At 43.4% G+C, this 19,861-nt stretch overlaps 1 protein-coding gene across 8 annotated transcripts in view; it reads left to right on the top strand.

Annotated features, from left to right (window-relative positions):
- The first annotated feature begins 557 nt into the window (after positions 1-557).
- Positions 558-19,861, top strand: part of LOC140733536 (pumilio homolog 2-like) — a 138,502-nt gene continuing 119,198 nt past the window's right edge. For 4 of the 8 annotated variants that reach the window (XM_073056988.1, XM_073056986.1, XM_073056990.1 and 1 more), the window contains exons 1-2: positions 558-735; positions 1,046-1,416. In XM_073056988.1, coding sequence (XP_072913089.1) covers positions 1,060-1,416 — 357 coding nt within the window. In that variant the 5' untranslated portion in view covers positions 558-735; positions 1,046-1,059. The remainder of the gene's footprint in view (positions 736-1,045; positions 1,417-19,861) is intronic. The other 4 variants (XM_073056985.1, XM_073056989.1, XM_073056992.1 and 1 more) reach the window with 2 other exon arrangements.

A 19,861-nucleotide genomic window follows, 5' to 3' on the forward strand; every position in this document is an offset into this window, starting at 1 on the left:
ATGCTTTGCCACTAGAGTTTGCAGTGTCAGTTCCTTCCTCTTTCTCTTGATCCTGGTGCTGCAGCTTTTCCAGTTTGTCACTCTCCTAGCAATTTAACTACAGTACTACCCCGTCCACTCTTCCTCAGCTCTGGGCAGGCTGTTTCTGATATTGTACAGGCTTCCTACATTTTGCGATGCAGTATGCATAGTGTTCCTCCGTGTCTGGCACCGTCTGCTGGAGCGCGGCTTGGACGATGCCCCCACCCCGTTCCGCAGCGCGCCTCCACCGGGATTGCTTCCACGACTCCGGCGTCCGTCCACCCACCAACCCAGCCGGTTCCATCCCCACTCCCGTAGGGGCGCGGCTTGTCCGGATTCTCCGTTCGCATGCGGGAGAGTGGCTTCCCTGTGACCGAAACCCCGGCGCGCTGGGAGCCGCCCGGGACAGCGCGAGCCAGGGGAGGAGCGGGAGCGGGACCGGCGCGCTGGGAGCCGCCCGGGACAGCGCGAGCCGGGGGAGGAGCGGGAGCGGGGCCGGCAGCGCGAGCCAGGGGAGGAGCGGGAGCGGGGCCGGCGCGCTGGGAGCCGCCCGGGACAGCGCGAGCCGGGGGAGGAGCGGGAGCGGGGCCGGCGTGCTTTGCGCGAACAAGATACCGGGCGCCATGTTGCTGTAAGGGCTGCGAGTGGCTGCGGGCGAAAGCAAAAGGGGGGAAAGATAGTGGAGCAGCCCTCTATTGTGCACACACCGCGCAGGTGAGTAGGTTCGGGATCGCGTACGATGGCCAGCAGCCAGTGCTGCTGAGAGCGATGCCGTCTAACCTGGCCTGTTGTGACATAGCAGTCGGAACAAAGAGGATGGGAGGGGAGCCTTTAGCCGGCTTCCCGGCCCTATCCTCGAAGGAAGGGGTCCGGGTTGTTACCCGTTTCGGCCGAGTCTCGCTTGTTTTGAACCCACTTTAATGTGATGGTGTTTTGGTTCCCGGGCCCTTCAGTGGTGCCCGGACATTGGCATTCCGGCCTCTCTGTCAGGACGCTTGTTGATCTGTTGTTATCTGCCCCACAGGTTGCCGTGGTGGAATGAATACTTCATGTGTCCTGCTGGGCATGAGTGAAGTGACTTGGCAGCAGGAGTCGACGCGGATGATGCACGGTAGTACCGGCGGCGGGGCTGCTCCTGAAGGCAGCGTTGGAAATGGCAACAGCGACGACAGCAGTGGCCTGGTATTGAGCGCGGCGCCACCAAGGGCCTTGGGCTCTGGCGCCACGCCGGCCATCGTGTCTGGACACCCCGGTGCGCAGCCACTTATGAGTGGTCGTTCGCAGGACGACGCCACGGTGGGTTACTTCTTCCAGCGGCAACCAGGCGAGCAGCTGGGCGGCTACTCAAACAAACACCGGTGGCCCACGGGAGATGGAGTTCACATTGAGCATCAGGTGGGTTTTCCCCGGTTAATACAAGCAGCAAGATCGCAGTAATTTCTGTTACATGGGGATGTGAAATTTCTTCTTGAAGGTTAAATTGCGATCTTTGTTCGTTTCTATGTACCTGATTTTGTTTGAAACAGATTAAAGAGTTCTCAAAGTGGTTTGGTTTTGCTTTTTAATTCCATTCCACAATGGTTGTTGACCAATAGCACAATTTTTAAATCGTTAGGTTCCACACTTCAATTTTTTTTGCTGTTTACAATATTTAATTTTAGTCTTAATATACTTTAAATTTTGTTCAACTGACCTTGATACTCCTTTTATAATTGCCTCTACTGTTTAACTTCCTGCTTTGATTCTAAGCACATTCTTAACATTTTAGTTGCCAAATGTTATTTTTTCCCCCAAAAGATGGATTCATTTTTGTCTGATTGACTTGTAGCTTTATAATTAGTTACTACTTAATTCATTTTTTTTCCAATTTTGGGTTTTTCATACTTGTTAGATTGCCATTTTAGCAGCTATTTGGAAATTAAAGCTTTGATAAATCTGTGTGAAGATGCAACCTATTTTTAATTTTTGATATGACTATGTTTATATCAGTGTCTTCTCACCTTGCAGGGTTAAAAAGAAACTGATGAAAGTTGTATACAGACTCCCAAACTGTAGTAAGGATGTGGTCTACAAATTATAATGGGAGATGGAAAATGTATGCTATAGGGGCAATGTTATAATAGTCATGGGGATTTCAATATGCAGGTAGATTTAGAAATTCTGGTTGGTGGTGGATCCCAAGAGGGGAGTTTCTAGAATGCCTTTGTGATAGCCTTTTAGAGTAGCTTGTGGTTCATCCCACTAGGGGATCAGCTATTCTGGATTGTGTGTTATGCAATGAACTGGAATTGATTAGAGGGCTTAAGGTCTTTAGGGGGAAGTGATTGTAATATGATCGAATACACCCTGAAATTGGAGAGGTCAGATGTATTACAGTGACACATACAATGTCAGTATTACAGAGGCATGAGAAAGGAGTTGGCCAAAATTGATTGGAAGAGAACACTGGCAGGGATGACGATACAGCAGCAATGGCTGGAATTTCTGGAAGCAATTAGGAAAGCAGAGGGTATATAGGTACATCCCAAAGGAGGAGTGTTCTAAAGGCAAGATGACACAACCATGACTAACAAGCGAAGTCAAAGCCAGCATAAAAGTCAAGGAGAGGGCATAAAATAGAGCAAAAATAGTGGGAAGTGAGACGATTGGGAAGCTTTTAAAAACCAATAAAAGGCAACTTTACAAATGTCTTTAAGAAGGAAGAGGTGGAATATGAAAGTAAGCTAGCCGATAATTTTAAAGGAGATGCTGAAAGTTTCTTTGGATACATAAAGTGTAAAAGATAGGTGAGAGTGGATATGGGACCGCTGGAAAACAGTAGTGGGGAGAGAGTGATGAGGAAATGAACTGCATAAGTATCTTCAGTGTGGAAGATGCTAGCAGCGTGGTGGAGGTTCCAGGTGTCAGGGGCCAGAAGTATGTGAAGTTGCCATTAGTAGGGAGAATGTTATTGGGAAACTGAAAGGTCTGGACCAGGTGGTATACACCCCAGAGTTCTGAAGGAGGTGGCTGAAGTGATTGTTGAGGCATTAGTAATTATATTTCAAGAATCACTAAGTTTTGGAATGGTTCCGGAAGACTGGAAAATTGCAAATGTCACTCTACTCTTGAAGAGGTAGAAGAAAGAAAATTATAGGCGAGTTAATCTGTCTGCAGTGGTTGGGAAGATGTTGGAATTGATTAGCATGGATGAAGCAGTGGTTGATTGGCAGGATGCAAAGCGTAGGAATAAAGGGAGTCTTCTGGTTGGCTGACAGTGACTACTGTGTTCCACAGGCGTCTGTGTTGGGACCACTTTTTATGTTATATGTCAGTGACTTGGATGAAGGAATTGATGGCTTTGCTGCAAAGTTTGTGGACGATACAAAGATAAGTGGAGAGGCAGGTAGTTTTGAGGAAGTAGAGCGGCCACAGAGGGACAGACAGATGGGCAAAGAAATGGCAGGTCAAGTCAAGTCAACTTTTACTGTCATTTCGACCATAACTGCTGGTACAGTGCATAGTAAATATAAGACGTTTTTCAGGACCATGGTTTACATGACACAGTACAAAAACTAGACTGAACTACGTAATAAAAAAAACACAGAGAAAGCTATACTAGACTACAGACCTACACTGGACTGCATAAAGTGCACAAAAACAGTACCAGCATTATAATAAATAATAAACAGGACAGTAGGGCAAGGTGTCAGTCCAGGCTTTGGGTATTGAGGAGTCTGATAGCTTGGGGGAAGAAACTGTTATATAGTCTGGTCGTAAGAGCCCGAATGCTTCGGAGCCTTTTCCCAGACGGCAGGAGGGAGAAGAGATTGTATGACGGGTGCATGGGGTCCTTCATAACGCTGTTTCCTTTGCGGATGCAGCGTGTAGTGTAAATGTCCGTGATGGCGGGAAGAGAGACCCCGATGATCTTCTCAGCTGACCTCACTATCCACTGCAGGGTCTTGCGATCCGAGATGGTACAATTTCTGAACCAGGCAGTGATGCAGTTGCTCAGGATGCTCTCAGTGCAACCCCTGTAGAATGTGATGAGGATGTGGGGTGGGAAATGGACTTCCCTGAGCCTTCGCAAGAAGTTGAGACGCTGCTGGGCTTTCTTTGCTATGGAGCTGGTGTTGAGGGACCAGATGAGATTCTCTGTCAGGTGAACACCAAGAAATTTGGTGCTCTTTACGATCTCTACCGAGGAGTCGTGGATGTTCAGCGGGGAGTGGTCGCTCCGTGCCCACATGGAGTCAACAACCATCTCTTTTGTTTTGTTAAGAGACAGGTTGTTGGCTCTGCACCAGTCCGTTAGCCGCTGCACCTCCTCTATGTAAGCTGACTCGTCGTTCTTGCTGATGAGACTCACCACGGTCGTGTCATTGTGTGATGGAGTACAGTGCTGGGAAGTATATGGTCATGCACTTTGGTAGAAGAAATGAACAGGCTGACTATTTTCTAAGTGGAGAGAAAATACAAAAAAACAGGTGCAACAAGACTTGAGAGTCCTTGTGCAGGATTCCTCACTGTCTGTGGTGAGGAAGGCAAATGCAATGTTAGCATCCATTTCAAGGGGACTGGTAAAAAAAGCAAGGCTGTAATGTTGAGGCTTTATAAAGCACTGGTGAAGCCTCACTTGGAGTATTGTGGGACGTTTTGGGTCCCTTATCTTAGAAAGGATAAAGATTCAAAGGAGATTCACAAAAGTGATTTGGGGATTGAACAGTCCCCAAAATCAGGAATCAAATGTATGAACAACGTTTGATTCCTCTGAGCCTGTATTCACCAGAATTTAGAGGAATAAGGGGTGACTAATTGAAACTTAACAAATGGTGAAAGACCTTGATAGAGTAAACACAAAGTACACTGCAGATGCTGGGGTCAAAGCAACACGTACAACAAGCTGGAGGAACTCAGCAGGTCGGGCAGCATCCATGGAAATATCTATCCTTGATGAGTAGATGTGGAGAGGATGTTTCCCATGGTGGGAGAGTCTAGGATCAGAGGACACAGCCTCAGAATAGAGCAATGTCCTTTTATAATGGATGCGAGGAGGAATTTCTTTATCCAGAGAGTGGTGAATCTGTAGAATTCGTTGCCACAGACGGCTGTGGAGGCCAAGTTTTTATATGGAGTAAAGTTTGAAAGTTTGTGAACCCTGTAGTATTTTCTCTATTTCTGCATAAATAAGACCTAAAATGTGATCAAATCTTTATGTAAGTCCTAAAATTAGATAAAGGGAACCCTATAAAATACATAACACAGAGAACATTATACTTGTTCATTTATTTATTGGAAAAAAGTGATCAAATATTACATGTACTTGTTGGAAAAAAATGTGAACCTCTGGGGTAATGTTTTCTACAAAAGCTATTTGGAGTCAGGTGTTCCAATCAATGAGATCAGGTTGGAAGTGTGGATTGTAGAGGTGCCCTGCCCTATAAAAAGACACACAATGTCAAGGTTACTGACAGAACCTGCTCATCTCAAGAAAGATCTGTTTATGTGCACTGTGCCTCGATCAAAACAACTTTCAGAGGACCTTAGGAGAATTGTAGCGAAGCATGAAGCTGGAAAAGGCTACAATCGCATTTTTAAAGACTGGAGTGTTCATCTGTCCGCATTAAGACATATCGTCTACAAGTAGACAATAGACAATAGGTGCAGAAGTAGACCATTCGGCCCTTCGAGCCTGCACCGCCATTTTGAGATCATGGCTGATCAACTACTATCAATACCCGGTTCCTGCCTTGTCCCCATATCCCTTGATTCCCCTATCCATAAGATACCTATCTAGCTCCTTCTTGAAAGCATCCAGAGAATTGGCCTCCACTACCTTCCGAGGCAGTGCATTCCAGACCCCCACAACTCTCTGGGAGAAGAAGTTTTTCCTTAACTCTGTCCTAAATGACCTACCCCTTATTCTCAAACCATGCCCTCTGGTACTGGACTCTCCCAGCATCTGGAATATATTTCCTGCCTCTATCTTGTTCAATCCCTTAATAGTCTTATATGTTTCAATCAGATCCCCTCAATCTCCTTAATTCCAGCGTGTACAAGCCCAGTCTCTCTAACCTCTCTGCGTAAGACAGTCCAGACATCCCAGGAATTAACCTCATGAATCTACGCTGCACTTCCTCAACAGCCAGGATGTCCTTCCTTAACCCTGGAGACCAAAACTGTACACAATACTCCAGGTGTGGTCTCACCAGGGCTCTGTACAAACGCAAGAGGATTTCCTTGCTCTTGTACTCAATTCCCTTTGTAATAAAGGCCAACATTCCATTAGCCTTCTTCACTGCCTGCTGCACTTGCTCATTCACCTTCAGTGACTGATGAACAAGGACTCCGAGATCTCTTTGTATTTCTCCCTTACCCAACTCTACACCATTCAGATAATAATCTGCCTTCCTGTTCTTACTCCCAAAGTGGATAACCTCACACTTATTCACATTAAACGCCATCTGCCAAGTATCTGCCCACTCACGCAGCCTATCCAAGTCACCCTGAATTCTCCTAACATCCTCATCACATGTCACATTGCCACCCAGCTTAGTATCATCAGCAAATTTGCTGATGTTATTTTCTATGCCTTCATCCAAATCGTTAACGTAAATGGTAAACAGCTGTGGTCCCAATACCGAGCCCTGCGGCACCCCACTAGTCACCACCTGCCATTCCGAGAAACACCCATTCACCGCTACCCTTTGCTTTCTATCTGCCAACCAGTTTTCTATCCATGTCAATGCCTTCCCCCCGATGCCCTGAGCTTTGATTTTACCCACCAATCTCCTATGTGGGACCTTATCAAATGCCTTCTGAAAATCGAGGTACACTACATCCTGGAGGAAATGGAATGGAGGAAACTCAGTACTCTTGCTGCTCTCCCTACGAGTGGCCAACCTGCAAAGATCACAACATGCAATGCTGAAGGAGGTGAAAAAGAACCCAAGGGTAACAGCAAAAGACCTGCAAAAATCATTAGAACTTGCTAAAGTCTCAGTTCATATGTCTGTCTAACTGTAAGAAAAACACTTAATGAATGGTGTTCATGGAAGGACACCATGGAGGAAACCACTGCTCTCCAAAAAAAAAGTTGTTGCATGTTTCAAGTTTGCAGAAGACCACCTGGGATTTTCTAACAGTGCTTCTGGGACAATGTTCTGTGGCAGATGAGAAAGAAGTTAAACTTTTTGGCAGAAATGCTCAATGCTATGTTTGGAGGGGAAAGGGCACTGCACACCAACACCAAAACCTCATCCCAACTGTAGAGCATGGTGGAAGGAGTATCATGATTTTTGGCTGCTTTGCTGCCTCAGGGTCTGGACAGTTTACAATTGTTGAGCAAGCAATGAATTCAAAATTGTATCAAGTCATTATATAGGAGAGTGCAAGGGTGGCAGTTTGTCACCTGAAGTTTAATAGAAGTTGGATTATGGAATAAGACAGTGATCTAAAAGATGAGTAAATCATCAACAGAATGGTTTAAAAAGAAAAAAAATTCATGTTTTGGAAGGACCTGAAGCAAGCAGTTCATGTAAGGAAGCCCACCAACATCCAAGAGTTAAAGCAGTTGTATAAGGAGGAATGGTCTAAAATTCCTCCAAGCTGACGTGGAGGGCTAATCGACAGTTACCAGAAACACTTGGTTGAAGTTATTGCTGTACAAAGGGGTCACACCAGTTATTGAAAACAAAAGTTTTCATACTTTTCCAACAAATACGTGTATTATTGGAATCATTTTTCTCAATAAAATGAATAAGTATAATGTTTTTTGTGATCATTTATTTAATTGGGTTCTCTTTATCTAGTTTTAGGACTTGCGTGAAGATCTGATCACACTTTAGAATTTTACAGGGTTCACACCCATTCTAACACCACTGTATATTTAAGGCAGAGGTTGATAGATTCTTGATTGGTCAGGGCATGAAGGGATAGGGGGAGAGGGTAGGAATTATAGCATCCATTGTATCAGTACTTTTTATATGTATACTGTGCATATGCTTCATTTCTTCAAGCAATAATTTTAATTGTGGAAATACCTGTATTTCATGGTTCTGTTTAAAGTGTTAAACCTTTGAAGTACATGTTTATCATCTGCAATTGGATCCAAATGAAAATTTAAAAAAAACTACAGATGCAAAAAAAAACAAAACAAAAAAACACTGGAAACACTCAGTTCAGGAATTATCTGTGGAAAATTTTCAGGTGGAGGCTGTCTTTTCCACAAATACTTCTGTTCCAGGGGTGGCCAACTCGAAAAAACTTCGTTCCTCTCTGTGATTTCCACCTGTCTTTTTTGCCATATTCTTTACAATGTAAAACTAGCTGGTTTTCTCTTTCTCAAAGTTTTGTTGATGAGTCTTCCACCTCAACCATTCACTGGTTCTGTTTCCATGTGTACATACCTGAGTGAATCTGGCACTTTATGTTTAAATTGGATTCAGAGTTAGTTTGGTGTTGTAAAGTAGAAAATTACAATTAACTGCGATTGAGTGCTGTTACCAGTGTTATTCCAAATGATTTAAGGTGTTGTGGTGACCCACTTCCCAGCGCACTCGAACCAGCTCACAAAGTGGCGCGCGCCGGCATTGAGGCCGGTCCCAAAGAGGGCACCAAGCCTGCTTCACCAGCAAGGGGAAAAGCCCGTGCGCGGGACAGGACTGTGAATTCCTGGAGAGGGCGGGAACAGGAAGGCTTTAAAGCGAGGCAGCGAAGTTTGAATAAACCTCTTTTGCAACTGCAGCTCACCGACTATGTGTCGTTATTTCAGCGCTGCGTGTAGCACACCGCTACAGTGTGGTGATTTTTAGATGTTTGTCGGCATTAAGTGTCGGAAACATGACAAAAAATTTCCAAATAGAAATGATCTGAGGTTGCTTAGGAGGATGACAGCTTTTGACTTATTGGGGATATGAATGATCTGGTCATTTAGACAATTGAGCAACAAATGGAATTTAATCTGGAAGTACAAGGTGATATTTTTACAAAGAGTAGTTAATCAGTGGAATATATTGTAAATGGGAAGAATAGAGAAATGTGGAAAAACAGGAACATTGGAGTCCATGCCCATAGGTAGTTAAAGGTCGCAGTTCTGTAAGGAATGAAGGAAGCCTGTTGTGACTTCTTAGCATTGAGAAGCGACTGCTGTTTTGTCAAGATCATCCTTTGTAGAAGTTAAAACTGGATTTGAAGGCAAGAGCTTTTACTCTTTTGCAATCTTTGTTCACTGCTACATCCATTGATGATATAGTTTAATATTTATTTAGTGTTACTATGCGGAGTAGGCCTTTTGAGCCACGCCACTCTAGCAACCCCTGACAAACCTGGTTAACCCTAACCTAATCAAAGAACAATTTACAAAGAACAATTAACCTACTAGCTGGTTCATGTTTGGACAATGGGAGGAAACCAGAGCACCAGGGACAAACCACACATTCCACAGGGAAAATGTAAAAACTCCTGATGAGGATGGCACTGGAATTGAACTCCAAACTCTGGAACACCCTGAACTCTAATAGCATCGAGCTAACCAATATGCTACTGTGAGACCTTTTTGCCCTTGAGGACAGAACAGAATAGTTATTTATCTGTGAGTTTCCTTTGACATTGGTAATTAATTTGTCATTGTCACATGTACTGAGATGCAACAAAAGGCTTTGAATATCATCCAGAGAGGTCATTCCATATCAAGTCAAGTAACTTTTTATTGTCATTTCAACCATAACTGCTGGTACAGTACATAGTAAAAACGAGACAACGTTTTTCAGGACCATGGTGCTACATGAAACAATATGAAAACTACACTGAACTATGTAAAAGAGCACAAAAAGCTACACCAGACTACAAACCTAACCAGGACTGCATAAAGTACACAAAACAGTGCAGGCATTACAATAAAAAATAAACAAGACAATAGGCACAGTAGAGGGCAGTAAGTTGGTGTCAGTCCAGACTCTGGGTATTGAGTCTGATGGCTCGGGGGAAGAAATTGTTACAGAGTCTGATCGTGAGAGCCCGAATGCTTTGGTGCCTTTTCCCAGATGGCAGGAGGGAGGAGTTTGTATGAGGGGTGCGTGGGGTTCTTCATTATGCTGTTTGTAAATATCTGTAATGGCAGGAGGAGAGACCCCGATGATCTGAGCTGACCTCACTATCCGCTGCAGGGTCTTGAGATCCGAGATGGTGCAATTATCGAACCAGGCAGTAATGCAGCTGCTCAGGATGCTCTCAATACAACCTCTGTAGAATGTGGTGAGGGTGGGGGGGTGGTGGGAGATGGACTTTCCTTTACCTTCGCAGAAGGTAGAGACGCTGTTGGGCTTTCTTTGCTATGGAGCTGGTGTTGAGGGACCAGGTAAGATTCTCCGCCAGATGAACACCAAGAAATTTGGTGCTCTTAACGATCTCTACTGAGGAGCCGTCGATTTTCAGCGAGGAGTGGTCACTCAGTGCCCTCCTGAAGTCAACAACCATCTCTAGTTTTGTTCACATTCAGAGACAGGTTGTTGGCTCTACACCAGTTCGTTAGCCGCTGTACCTCCTCTCTGTATGCTGACTTGTCATTCTTGCTGATGAGACCCACAACGGTCGTGTCATTGGTGAACTTGATGATATGGTTGGAGCTGTGTGTTGCAGCACAGTCGTGGGTCAGCAGAGTGAACTGCAGTGGACTGAGCACAGAGCCCTGGGGGTCCCCGTGCTCAGTGTGATGGTGTTGGAGATGCTGCCTCTGATCTGGACTGTGAGATCTCCCAGTCAGGAAGTCTAGGATTCAGTTGCAGAGGGATGTGTTCAGGCCCAGTAGGCTCAGCTTTCCAATCAGTTTCTGAGGGATGATTGTGTTGAATGCTGAACTGAAGTGTACGAACAGCATTCGAACATACGTGTCCTTTTTGTCCTGGTGGGGGGTGATGGCAATGGCGTTGTCTGTTGAACGGTTGGGATGGTATGTGAACTGCAGGGGGGTCAGCAGGGTCTTGATACGCCTCATGATGAGCCTGTCGAAACCCTTCATGATGATGGATGTGAGTGCAATGGGACAGTAGTCATTAAGGCAGGACACCGAAGACGACTTCTGTACAGGGACGATGGTGGAGGCCTTGAAGCACGTTGGAATGACGGTGCTGCTCAGGGAGATATTGAAGATGTCATATATAAGTACAATGGGTTAGTATGAAAGAAATACAATAACAAAATGCTGAATGTAGTTTCATTTAGAGAGAAAGTGATGTGCAGCTAGATAGATGAAGTGCAAAGACCGTGAAGAGGTAGATTGAGACGTCAAGTGTTCTGCTTTGTCATAGAACAGCAGGGTTGAAGGTACCTTTAAGCTTGTGGTATTGTTCTTAAGCTTTTGGAGCTTATGCCTGGTGGAATTGTGGAGAATATTTGGTTATGTTAGCTGTTTTCCTCAAAGCAGTCAGTGGTGGGGAGAGTGGTTTTCATAATAGACTACTGTGTTCACAATCACAACAATGCAATTTCTTGTGGTTTTTGGCAGACCAGTTGCTGTAACAAGTTATGATGCATCTTGATAGGATGTTTTCTATAGTGCAAAGCTTAAAAAAAATAGTAAATTGAGTAAACTGAGGAAATTGAGGCACTCGTGTCCTTCGTCATATCTTCTGAATGGCGAGGCAACTACTAAGATCGCGACACTCAATAAGGAGTTACTTTTTTTTGGTATAACTCAAGGTCTCTATCCATTACAAAACATGGAGATGAACAAAGCATTTAGTTGTTTTCATTCAGTTAAGGTATACAGTATGAGCATGGAGGTTGTATTAGAATAGTGGTCACCAACCTTTTTAAGCCCAAGATCCCCTACCTCGACCTTAGTGAAAGGCAAGATCAACCCCAGATCGATTAGTTACACGCACGCGCACTGGGACAGAAAAGACTGGAAGTAAAACCCCGCAACCCAGAAGTAGAAATAATGTATAAACACCAGGGGTACCCACCCTTTTTTGCACCGCGGGCTGGTTTAATATTGACAATATTCTTGTAGACTGTTGGGGGGGGTTGTTAAACAAGACCGGAATACAGCGATACTTGAAGTAGGTTCCTTATGTCCAGTCTATTCCGCAATTTAGTTTTCGTGGCCCTCAGCACTTAGTTTTTGTCCAGTTTGCTCACTTTTTTTTTGCTTAAAAAACTCAACGGGTTTGTCTTTAAGTGCAGGGTGCTTGGACTCAAGGTACCGGAGCAGTTTTGAGGGCTTCATTCCCTCATTAGACAGCCTCTGGGCCTGAACTGCAGCCTCCCGCCCGCCAGATGCCTTGGCCAAGTGCGGCTGGTCGTGGGTGGGGTGAGAGGACAAGGTCAGGGCTGGAGGCCCCCGTGCTGGGACCACAGCGGTCGCAGTCCGGAGAGAGTGAGCAGGAGTGTGGTAGGGCACGCACCCGCCCCCCCCCCCCCCCCCCCCCCCCCGGTATGATCTATCGGCCGACAAAAGTTTGGCTCGAGGGATGACTTTCAGTAGATCGCAGTGAGGTAGCTGCTCTAATTATGAAACCCTGAGCCCGAATTAGGTCTGTGAATATTTTAGCACTGGGTTTCCCATGAACATTTGGTGTGCTAAACAGGTTTAAAGGTGGCGCCATCTGTCCACGTTCCAGGCAAGTAGCATTGGCACTTCTCGCCAGCCGCTCGAGGCGGCCAGTTACCCGAGGCCAGCCAGTGATCTCTGGTGCAAGGATGTCACTGCATTTAGGCGACTGATGACCTCGTGTGCGTTCAAGTTCAGCAGTGGGCGTGACAGGGAATGAGGAAGGGTGACTTGTATCGTTTCCTCGCGGCCCTGTGGTTGGGGACCACTGAAGTACACTATGTAGTGCGGGGGAGCTACACGCATGCGTACTGGGCAGAAAAAACGGAACTAAAAGCCCGCAACCCAGAAACAATCTCTCAGCAGCGCTTGTGTATTTGTTTTTCTTTTTTTCTCGGAATCTACTGGGAAAGTGTCAAAGATTGGCCAGTCGATTGTGATCGACGGGTTGGCGACCACTGTATTAGAATGATATAATCATATTTATTAAGCCTTAGCTTGGATATTGTATATGGTTCTCATCACTAGGTTACAGTAAAAATGAAATTGTACTGGAGAGGATACAAATAAGATTACATGACTATTTCCAGTATAGGTTTGGGTTTCTTTCTCACGAAAAGGGAGGCTGACGGGCAACATTTGTGGTGAATAAATAAAAAGTTCGCTGTAGTTGCATCAGAAACTAGGAAACCTAATTGCTACAGAGCAGAGAGGGGAGATGGCAAACTTTCAGTGCTTCAAGCTGTTTATGGACTGTAATTCAGTGTCAGAAGGGCTATTACAGACACAAGTCTTTGCCACTTTATAAAGAAACAGTTTGGACATATTCTTGAATTGTTCCTCTCTCCTCTTGGTAATTTTTGTTGTGATGGACCTCAGAGTGGAGTGGTCAGCTACATCTTTGATACATTGTTATAGAGTCATAGAAAACTACAGCACAGAAACTGGCCCTTTGGCCCATTAAAACTGTCTACTCCCATTGACCTACACCAGGACCACAGCTCTCCATACCCCTACCATCCATATACCTATCCAAACTTTGCTTAAAAGTTGAAATTGGGCTTGCATGCACCATTTGTGCTGACAGCTCATTCCACACTCTCTCAACTTCCCCTCATGTTCTCCTTAAACTTTTCACCTTTCATGAGCTCTGGTTGTTGTCCCACCCAACTTCAGTGGAAAAAGTCTATTTGTATTTACTCCGTCTATCCCTCTCATAATTTTGTATGCCTTTATCAAATTTCCTCTCAATCTTCTACATTCCAAGGAATAAAGTTCTAACCTATTCAGTCTTTCCATATATGTTTGGCACAGCTTTGTGGGCTGAGGAGCCTATATTGTGCTGTAGGTTTTCTATGTTTCTATAACTCAGGTCCTCAAGATCCAGCAACATCCTTTAAAATTTTCTGTTGAGTGGTGTCTGCCAAGATATTGGAACTGGTTGGTGCTTTTCAGAATCTCATTACAAACCTTTTCTCTCGATAGCTTTGTAATGTGGGGTAGGCTTGTGCTGATCATGAGTTCTGAGTTCTGAACAGATGAGTAAACTGTTAATATTGTTGTATTGTTGTTCCTTTCCATGTCATGTGATACATTGGGCAGAAACCTTGCCTTTTCTTTAGCATTTGTCTGTTTTTTCATGAGGCCAAGTTGCTAGGTCGCAGCTCATTCCAGCGTGGGTGGAAAGCATGCAAGAAGCTGGCCAGATTCGAACCTAAGACTACCTGCCTCAAAGTCCAGTGTGGAGGCACCACTACACCATTGGCCAGCTAAATTATTATTAAATGAATACAGAAATCAAATGACTGTTGGAAATGCCTTAAATCTAGAGAGGAGGTAGCAGGTGTTATGGGTTGAGCAGGTTCCCATAAATTATGTAAACAGCTCTTTAGTGGGAAGTATGTTGATGATGAAGTATAGAGTTAGATTGCGAAAAGGGGAAATAGTGCAACTTTGACAATAATCTGCATTGAGATTTGGTGTACTGTACATTAGTTGGTTAGGATAATGTCTGATTGTAGCAGAAGTAAGATGGAGGTGGTTTCTGCAAGCAGCCAAGTTTAGCAAGGCTACTCCACATTCCTTGATTGGAGTTGAAGGATTTTGTCTGTCAGTTAAGCAGCGTGTAATGGTTGACACTCTCCTTTGGCTTTTTGGAGAAAATGTTCATTTTTCTTCCAGCAGGATGCAATCCACACATTGACTGAGTAGCTGCTTTCTAAATCATTAGTAGGTGATTAGTTTCAATATAATTATGGAGAAGGATAGGACTGGACTCAGGGTAGAGGTTTTTGATTGGAGAAAGGCTAACTTTGAGGAGATGCGAAAGGATTTAGAAGGAGTAGATTGGGACAATTTTTATGGGAAAGATGTAATAGAGAAATGGAGGTTATTTAAAGGTTAAATTTTGAGGGCATAGGATCTTTATGTTCCTGTTAGGTTGAAAGGAAAGGTTAAAAGTTTGAGAGAGCCATGGTTTTCAAGGGATTTTGGAAACTTGGTTTGGAAAAAGAGGGAGATCTACTATAAATATAGGCAGCGTGGAGTAAATGAGGTGCTTGAGGAATATAAAGAATGAAAAAAGGATCTTAAATGAGAAAAGCTAAAAGAAGATATGAGGTTGCTTTGGCAAGTAAGGTGAAAATAAATCCAAAGGGTTTCTACAGTTATATTAATAATAAAAGGATAGTGAGGGATAAAATTGGTCCCTTAGAGAATCAGAGTGGACAGCTATGTGTGGAGCCAAAAGAGATGGGGGAGATTTGGAACAATTTCTTTTCTTCGGTATTCACTAAGGAGAAGGATATTGAATTGTGTAAGGTAAGGGAAATGAGTAGGGTAGTTATGGAAACTATGATGAATAAAGAAGAGGAAGTACTGGTGCTTTTAAAGAAAGTGGATAAATCTCCGGATCCTGACAGGATATTCCCTAGGACCTTGAGGGAAGTTAGTGTAGAAATAGCAGGGGCCCTAACAGAAATATTTCAAATGTCGTTAGAGACGGGGATGGTGCTGGAGGATTTGGCATATTGCTCTTGTGGTTCCATTGTTTAAAAAGGGCTCTAAGAGTAAACCTAGCAATTGTAATTTGACGTCAGTGGTTGGTAAATTAATGGAAAGTATTCTTAGAGATGGTATATATAATTATCTGGATAGACAGGGTCTGATTAGGAACAGTCAACATTGATTTTTCCGGAAAGGTCATGTTTGACAAATCTTACTGAATTTTTTGAAGAGGTTACTAGGAAAGTTGATGAGGGTAAAGCAGTGGATGATGTCTATATGGACTTCAGTAAGGCCTTTGACAAGGTTCCACATGGAAAGTTAGTTAGGAAGGTTCAATCATTAGGTATTAATATTGAAGTAGTGAAATAGATTCAACAGTGGTTGGATGGGAGATGCCAGAGAGTAGTGGTGGATAACTGTCAGGTTGGAGGCTGGTGACTAGTGGTGTGCCTCAGGGATCTGTACTGGGTCCAATGTTGTTTGTCATATACATTAATGATCTGGATGATGGGGTGGTAAATTGGATTAGTAAGTATGCAGATGGTACTAAGATAGGTGGTGTTATGGATAATGAAGTAGGTTTTCAAAGTTTGCAGAGAGATTTAGGCCAGTTAGAAGAGTGGGCTGAAAGATGGCAGATGCAGTTTAATGCTGATAAGTGTGAGGTGGTACATTTTGGTAGGACTAATCAAAATAGAACATACATGGTAAATGGTAGTGCATTGAGGAACGCAATAGAACAGAGTGATCTAGGAATAATGGTGGATAGTAGTTCCCTGAAGGTGGAATCTCATGTGGATAGGGTAGTGAAGAAAGCTTTTGGTATGCTGGCCTTTATAAATCAGAGCATTGAGTATAGGAGTTGGGATGTAATGTTAAAATTGTACAAGGCATTGGTGAGGCCAAATTTGGAGTATTATGTACAGTTCTGCTCACCGAATTATAGGAAAAATGTCAACAAAATAGAGAGAGTACAGAGGAGTTTTAATAGAATGTTTACTGGGTTTCAGCACCTAAGTTACAGAGAAAGGTTGAACAAGTTAGGTCTTTATTCTTTAGAGCGTAGAAGGTTGAGGGGGGACTTGATAGAGGTATTTAAAATTATAAGGGGGATAGATAGAATTGACATGGATAGGCTTTTTCCATTGAGAGTAGGGGAGATTCAAACAAGAGGACATGAGTTGAGAGTTAAGGGGCAAAAGTTTAGGGGTAACACGAGGGGGAGCTTCTTTACTCAGAGTGGTAGCTGTGTGGAACGAGCTTCCAGTAGAAGTGGTAGAGGCAGATTCAATTTTGTCATTTATATAAAAAAAAATTGGATAGGTATATGGACAGGAAAGGAATGGAGGGTTATGGGCTGAGTGCAGGTCGGTGGGACTAGGTGAGAGTAAGCTTTCGGCAAGGACTAGAAGGGTCGAGATGGCCTGTTTCCGTGCTGTAATTGTTATATGGTTATATAATTGATAAGGAATAGGCGATGACTTAACTTATGACCTTTCTGAAGTCAGTGCAATTGAATTTGCATCATTTCTTGAAGGTGTCTCATGAATATATCTGAAGCTTATAGGCACATCCTACAAAATGCAGAAGCTGAGGCTGTAAATTGTGACTTAAATTCTTTTGTACTAAATTTAAAATTTTAGCTAGGATACAATCTCAAGATAGTTTAATGTCATTTCCAGTACACGTGTAAAGAAGAACAAAATAACTGTTTCTCCGGATTTGATGCAAAAAACCACAATAAGATAAGAACACAATAATATTAAAAACACATGATAAATATAAATATACACAACACCTTAAATACATTATCCATAAAGTGATGCTAGGCACAGGAGCGTCTGTACATAGGTGACTGACAGGAAATGATAAAGAAGTGGTTGGGGGGTGTAGAGCTATGGGTTAGTGAGTGGGTGGAGGTGTTGAAGCCTTACTGCTTGGGGAAAGTACCGTAGATTCCGGACTACAGAGCGCACCTGATTAAAAGTCGCTGGCTCTAATTTTAGAAATAAAATCAATTTTTTAATTGTAAAGGCCGCACCGGATTTTCGGCCGCAGGTGTCCCACGTTGTAATATGAGATATTTACACAGAAAGATATTACACGTGAGGATTTTTTAACTTTTAATTAAATCCATATGGTAACAAAAACAAATACATATTGCAAATGCTTTTTTTCGAACCATGCCCGTAACGCGGCTACTTTTAAATATACGTTGCGTATACTTCTTTACTGAACAACATTCCAATATCTCCTAACGACTGGTAAAAAATATATATACTGCAGCCTACCAGGAAAAGTTATTGATCGCCTTTAACTTAAAAGCAGCGTTTCGCTCCGCCGCTCGACCCCCTCCTTTCCGTTTATTCGCAAACGGCGTTTTCCCACAAGACACCGCGAAACCGGGTGTGACGTCATAGCATCCCGCGATGTAGTACAGAAAACAAATATAGTTAAAACTCTTCTAACTTTAACTAGAAAATGAATTACTAAGCGAAAATATTATAAACTAAATAACTGCCATAAGGCAGCACAATGCTTCGAGTGTTTTCCATGTTGATGAGGGTGAGTACAAATGACTGATTTACAATAATTTAATTGTGAAAGTGCGCTTGATTTATCGTACAATTTCATTGGACCTCTGTGAACTACTCATCAATTTTATTGGTCTACTGTTACGAGGCAAAATGTTTTTGGCGGCATGAAAAAAATCATGTATTAGCCGCTCCGGATTAAAGGCCGCAAAGTTCAAAGCTGTTCAAAATGTGGGAAAAAAGTAGCGGCTTAAAATCCGGAATCTACGGTAAGTGTTTTTGAGTCTGGTAGTCCTGGTGTTGATGCTATGTAGCCTCCACCTTGATGGGAGTGGGACAAACATGAGCAGGGTTGGTGGGAACCTTCATGATGTTACTGTCCCTTTTCTGGCACTTTTCATATATATGTCCTTGTTGGCAGGTCGGCTGATGTTGGTGATGCATTGGGTAGATTTGACTACCCATTGTAACAACTTCCTGTCTGCTGCTGTGCAGTTTCCATATCATGCAGTGATATGTTAGGATGCTCCCTATTGCGTATATGTGTAGAATGACATGAATGTAGATGTGCATTGTCCATCTCCTTAGAAAGTAGAGGTATTGGTGCATTTTCCTGATTATGTAAATGTGTTCTGGGATCACGAGCGATTATATGAGATGTGCACTCTTAGCAATTTGAAACTGCTTGCAGTTTCCACTTCTCTGCTGGTGAAGTAAAGAGGGGTGTGAGTGGTGCAAGTTCTCCTGAAGTTGATGACTATCTTTGTTATCTTGTTGATATTGAGGAAAAGGTTATTTGTCTGGCACTGGGCCTTTAGCTCTTCCACCACCTATCATCATTGTTGGTGGTGAGCCCCACCATTGTCGTGTCATTGGTAAACTTGATAATGTGATCTCTGAGTTGTTTGACCATGCATATGGCCTTTTCAGTCTCTAGTCATTATTGGGCAAGCGGCAAGTTTGTTTTTGGATGGTGTCGGGCACTTGTCGAGGACAGAATTGAGTTGAGATGCATAGTGTTTAATGCATCAGGCACTGACTAATTTTCCTCTGTTTGGCTCTCACAAGCTGACTCCTTGGGCTGTTTGAGCTGTAGATTTCCTTCATAACACTGAAATTCCTACGTGCCATGGTAATCAATGGGTTGTCCTGCTATGTTTCCACTCACTATTTGTTCAGTAGGTCAAATGTATTCTGTTGGATGGGACTGAGGTTTGGATGCTCTTTAAGCTTTCTCCTGAGAGGCAGTGGAATACTCAATCCAAGTACACTGGGTAGTTGTGGCTAATTAACTCCTGGATCTCCTGGTCATGACACAGATGATTTTGTTGCCATTTGTTGTTCAGACTAAAACAGTTTTAATACAAGCTATTCCTGTGAATATTCCATAAAGTCTTTTTGGAATCTATGATGAAGTAATATTGGCTCTAATAATATTTTGTTAGGAATAGGCCTTTGTTGGGGTTAACTTTTCCCATTCTTAACCTGCCATTCATACTTTTCCAGAGGATTGTCTCCTTTCTGATCCTGGTATTGAGGATCAGTTTATCTTCCTCAATGATGAGGGGTTTTTTCCAGATTAATGGAAGTCTTGGCCTCATAGCCATAGGGTTGGTGTGTGTGCAGTTCTGTGCATTTGATCTAAAACTGCCCACAATCAAAGCTTCTGAGGAGGACTGTCAGCTTTAGACAGCATCAATGAAAGTCATGTCCCAACCATGGATGCCTTTGTGTGGACTGCTGAAAACTACCAAAATTTCAACCACAG

Source organism: Hemitrygon akajei, chromosome 9 (genome assembly GCF_048418815.1).
Source record: "Hemitrygon akajei chromosome 9, sHemAka1.3, whole genome shotgun sequence".
In the NCBI taxonomy this organism is placed as follows: domain Eukaryota; kingdom Metazoa; phylum Chordata; class Chondrichthyes; order Myliobatiformes; family Dasyatidae; genus Hemitrygon; species Hemitrygon akajei.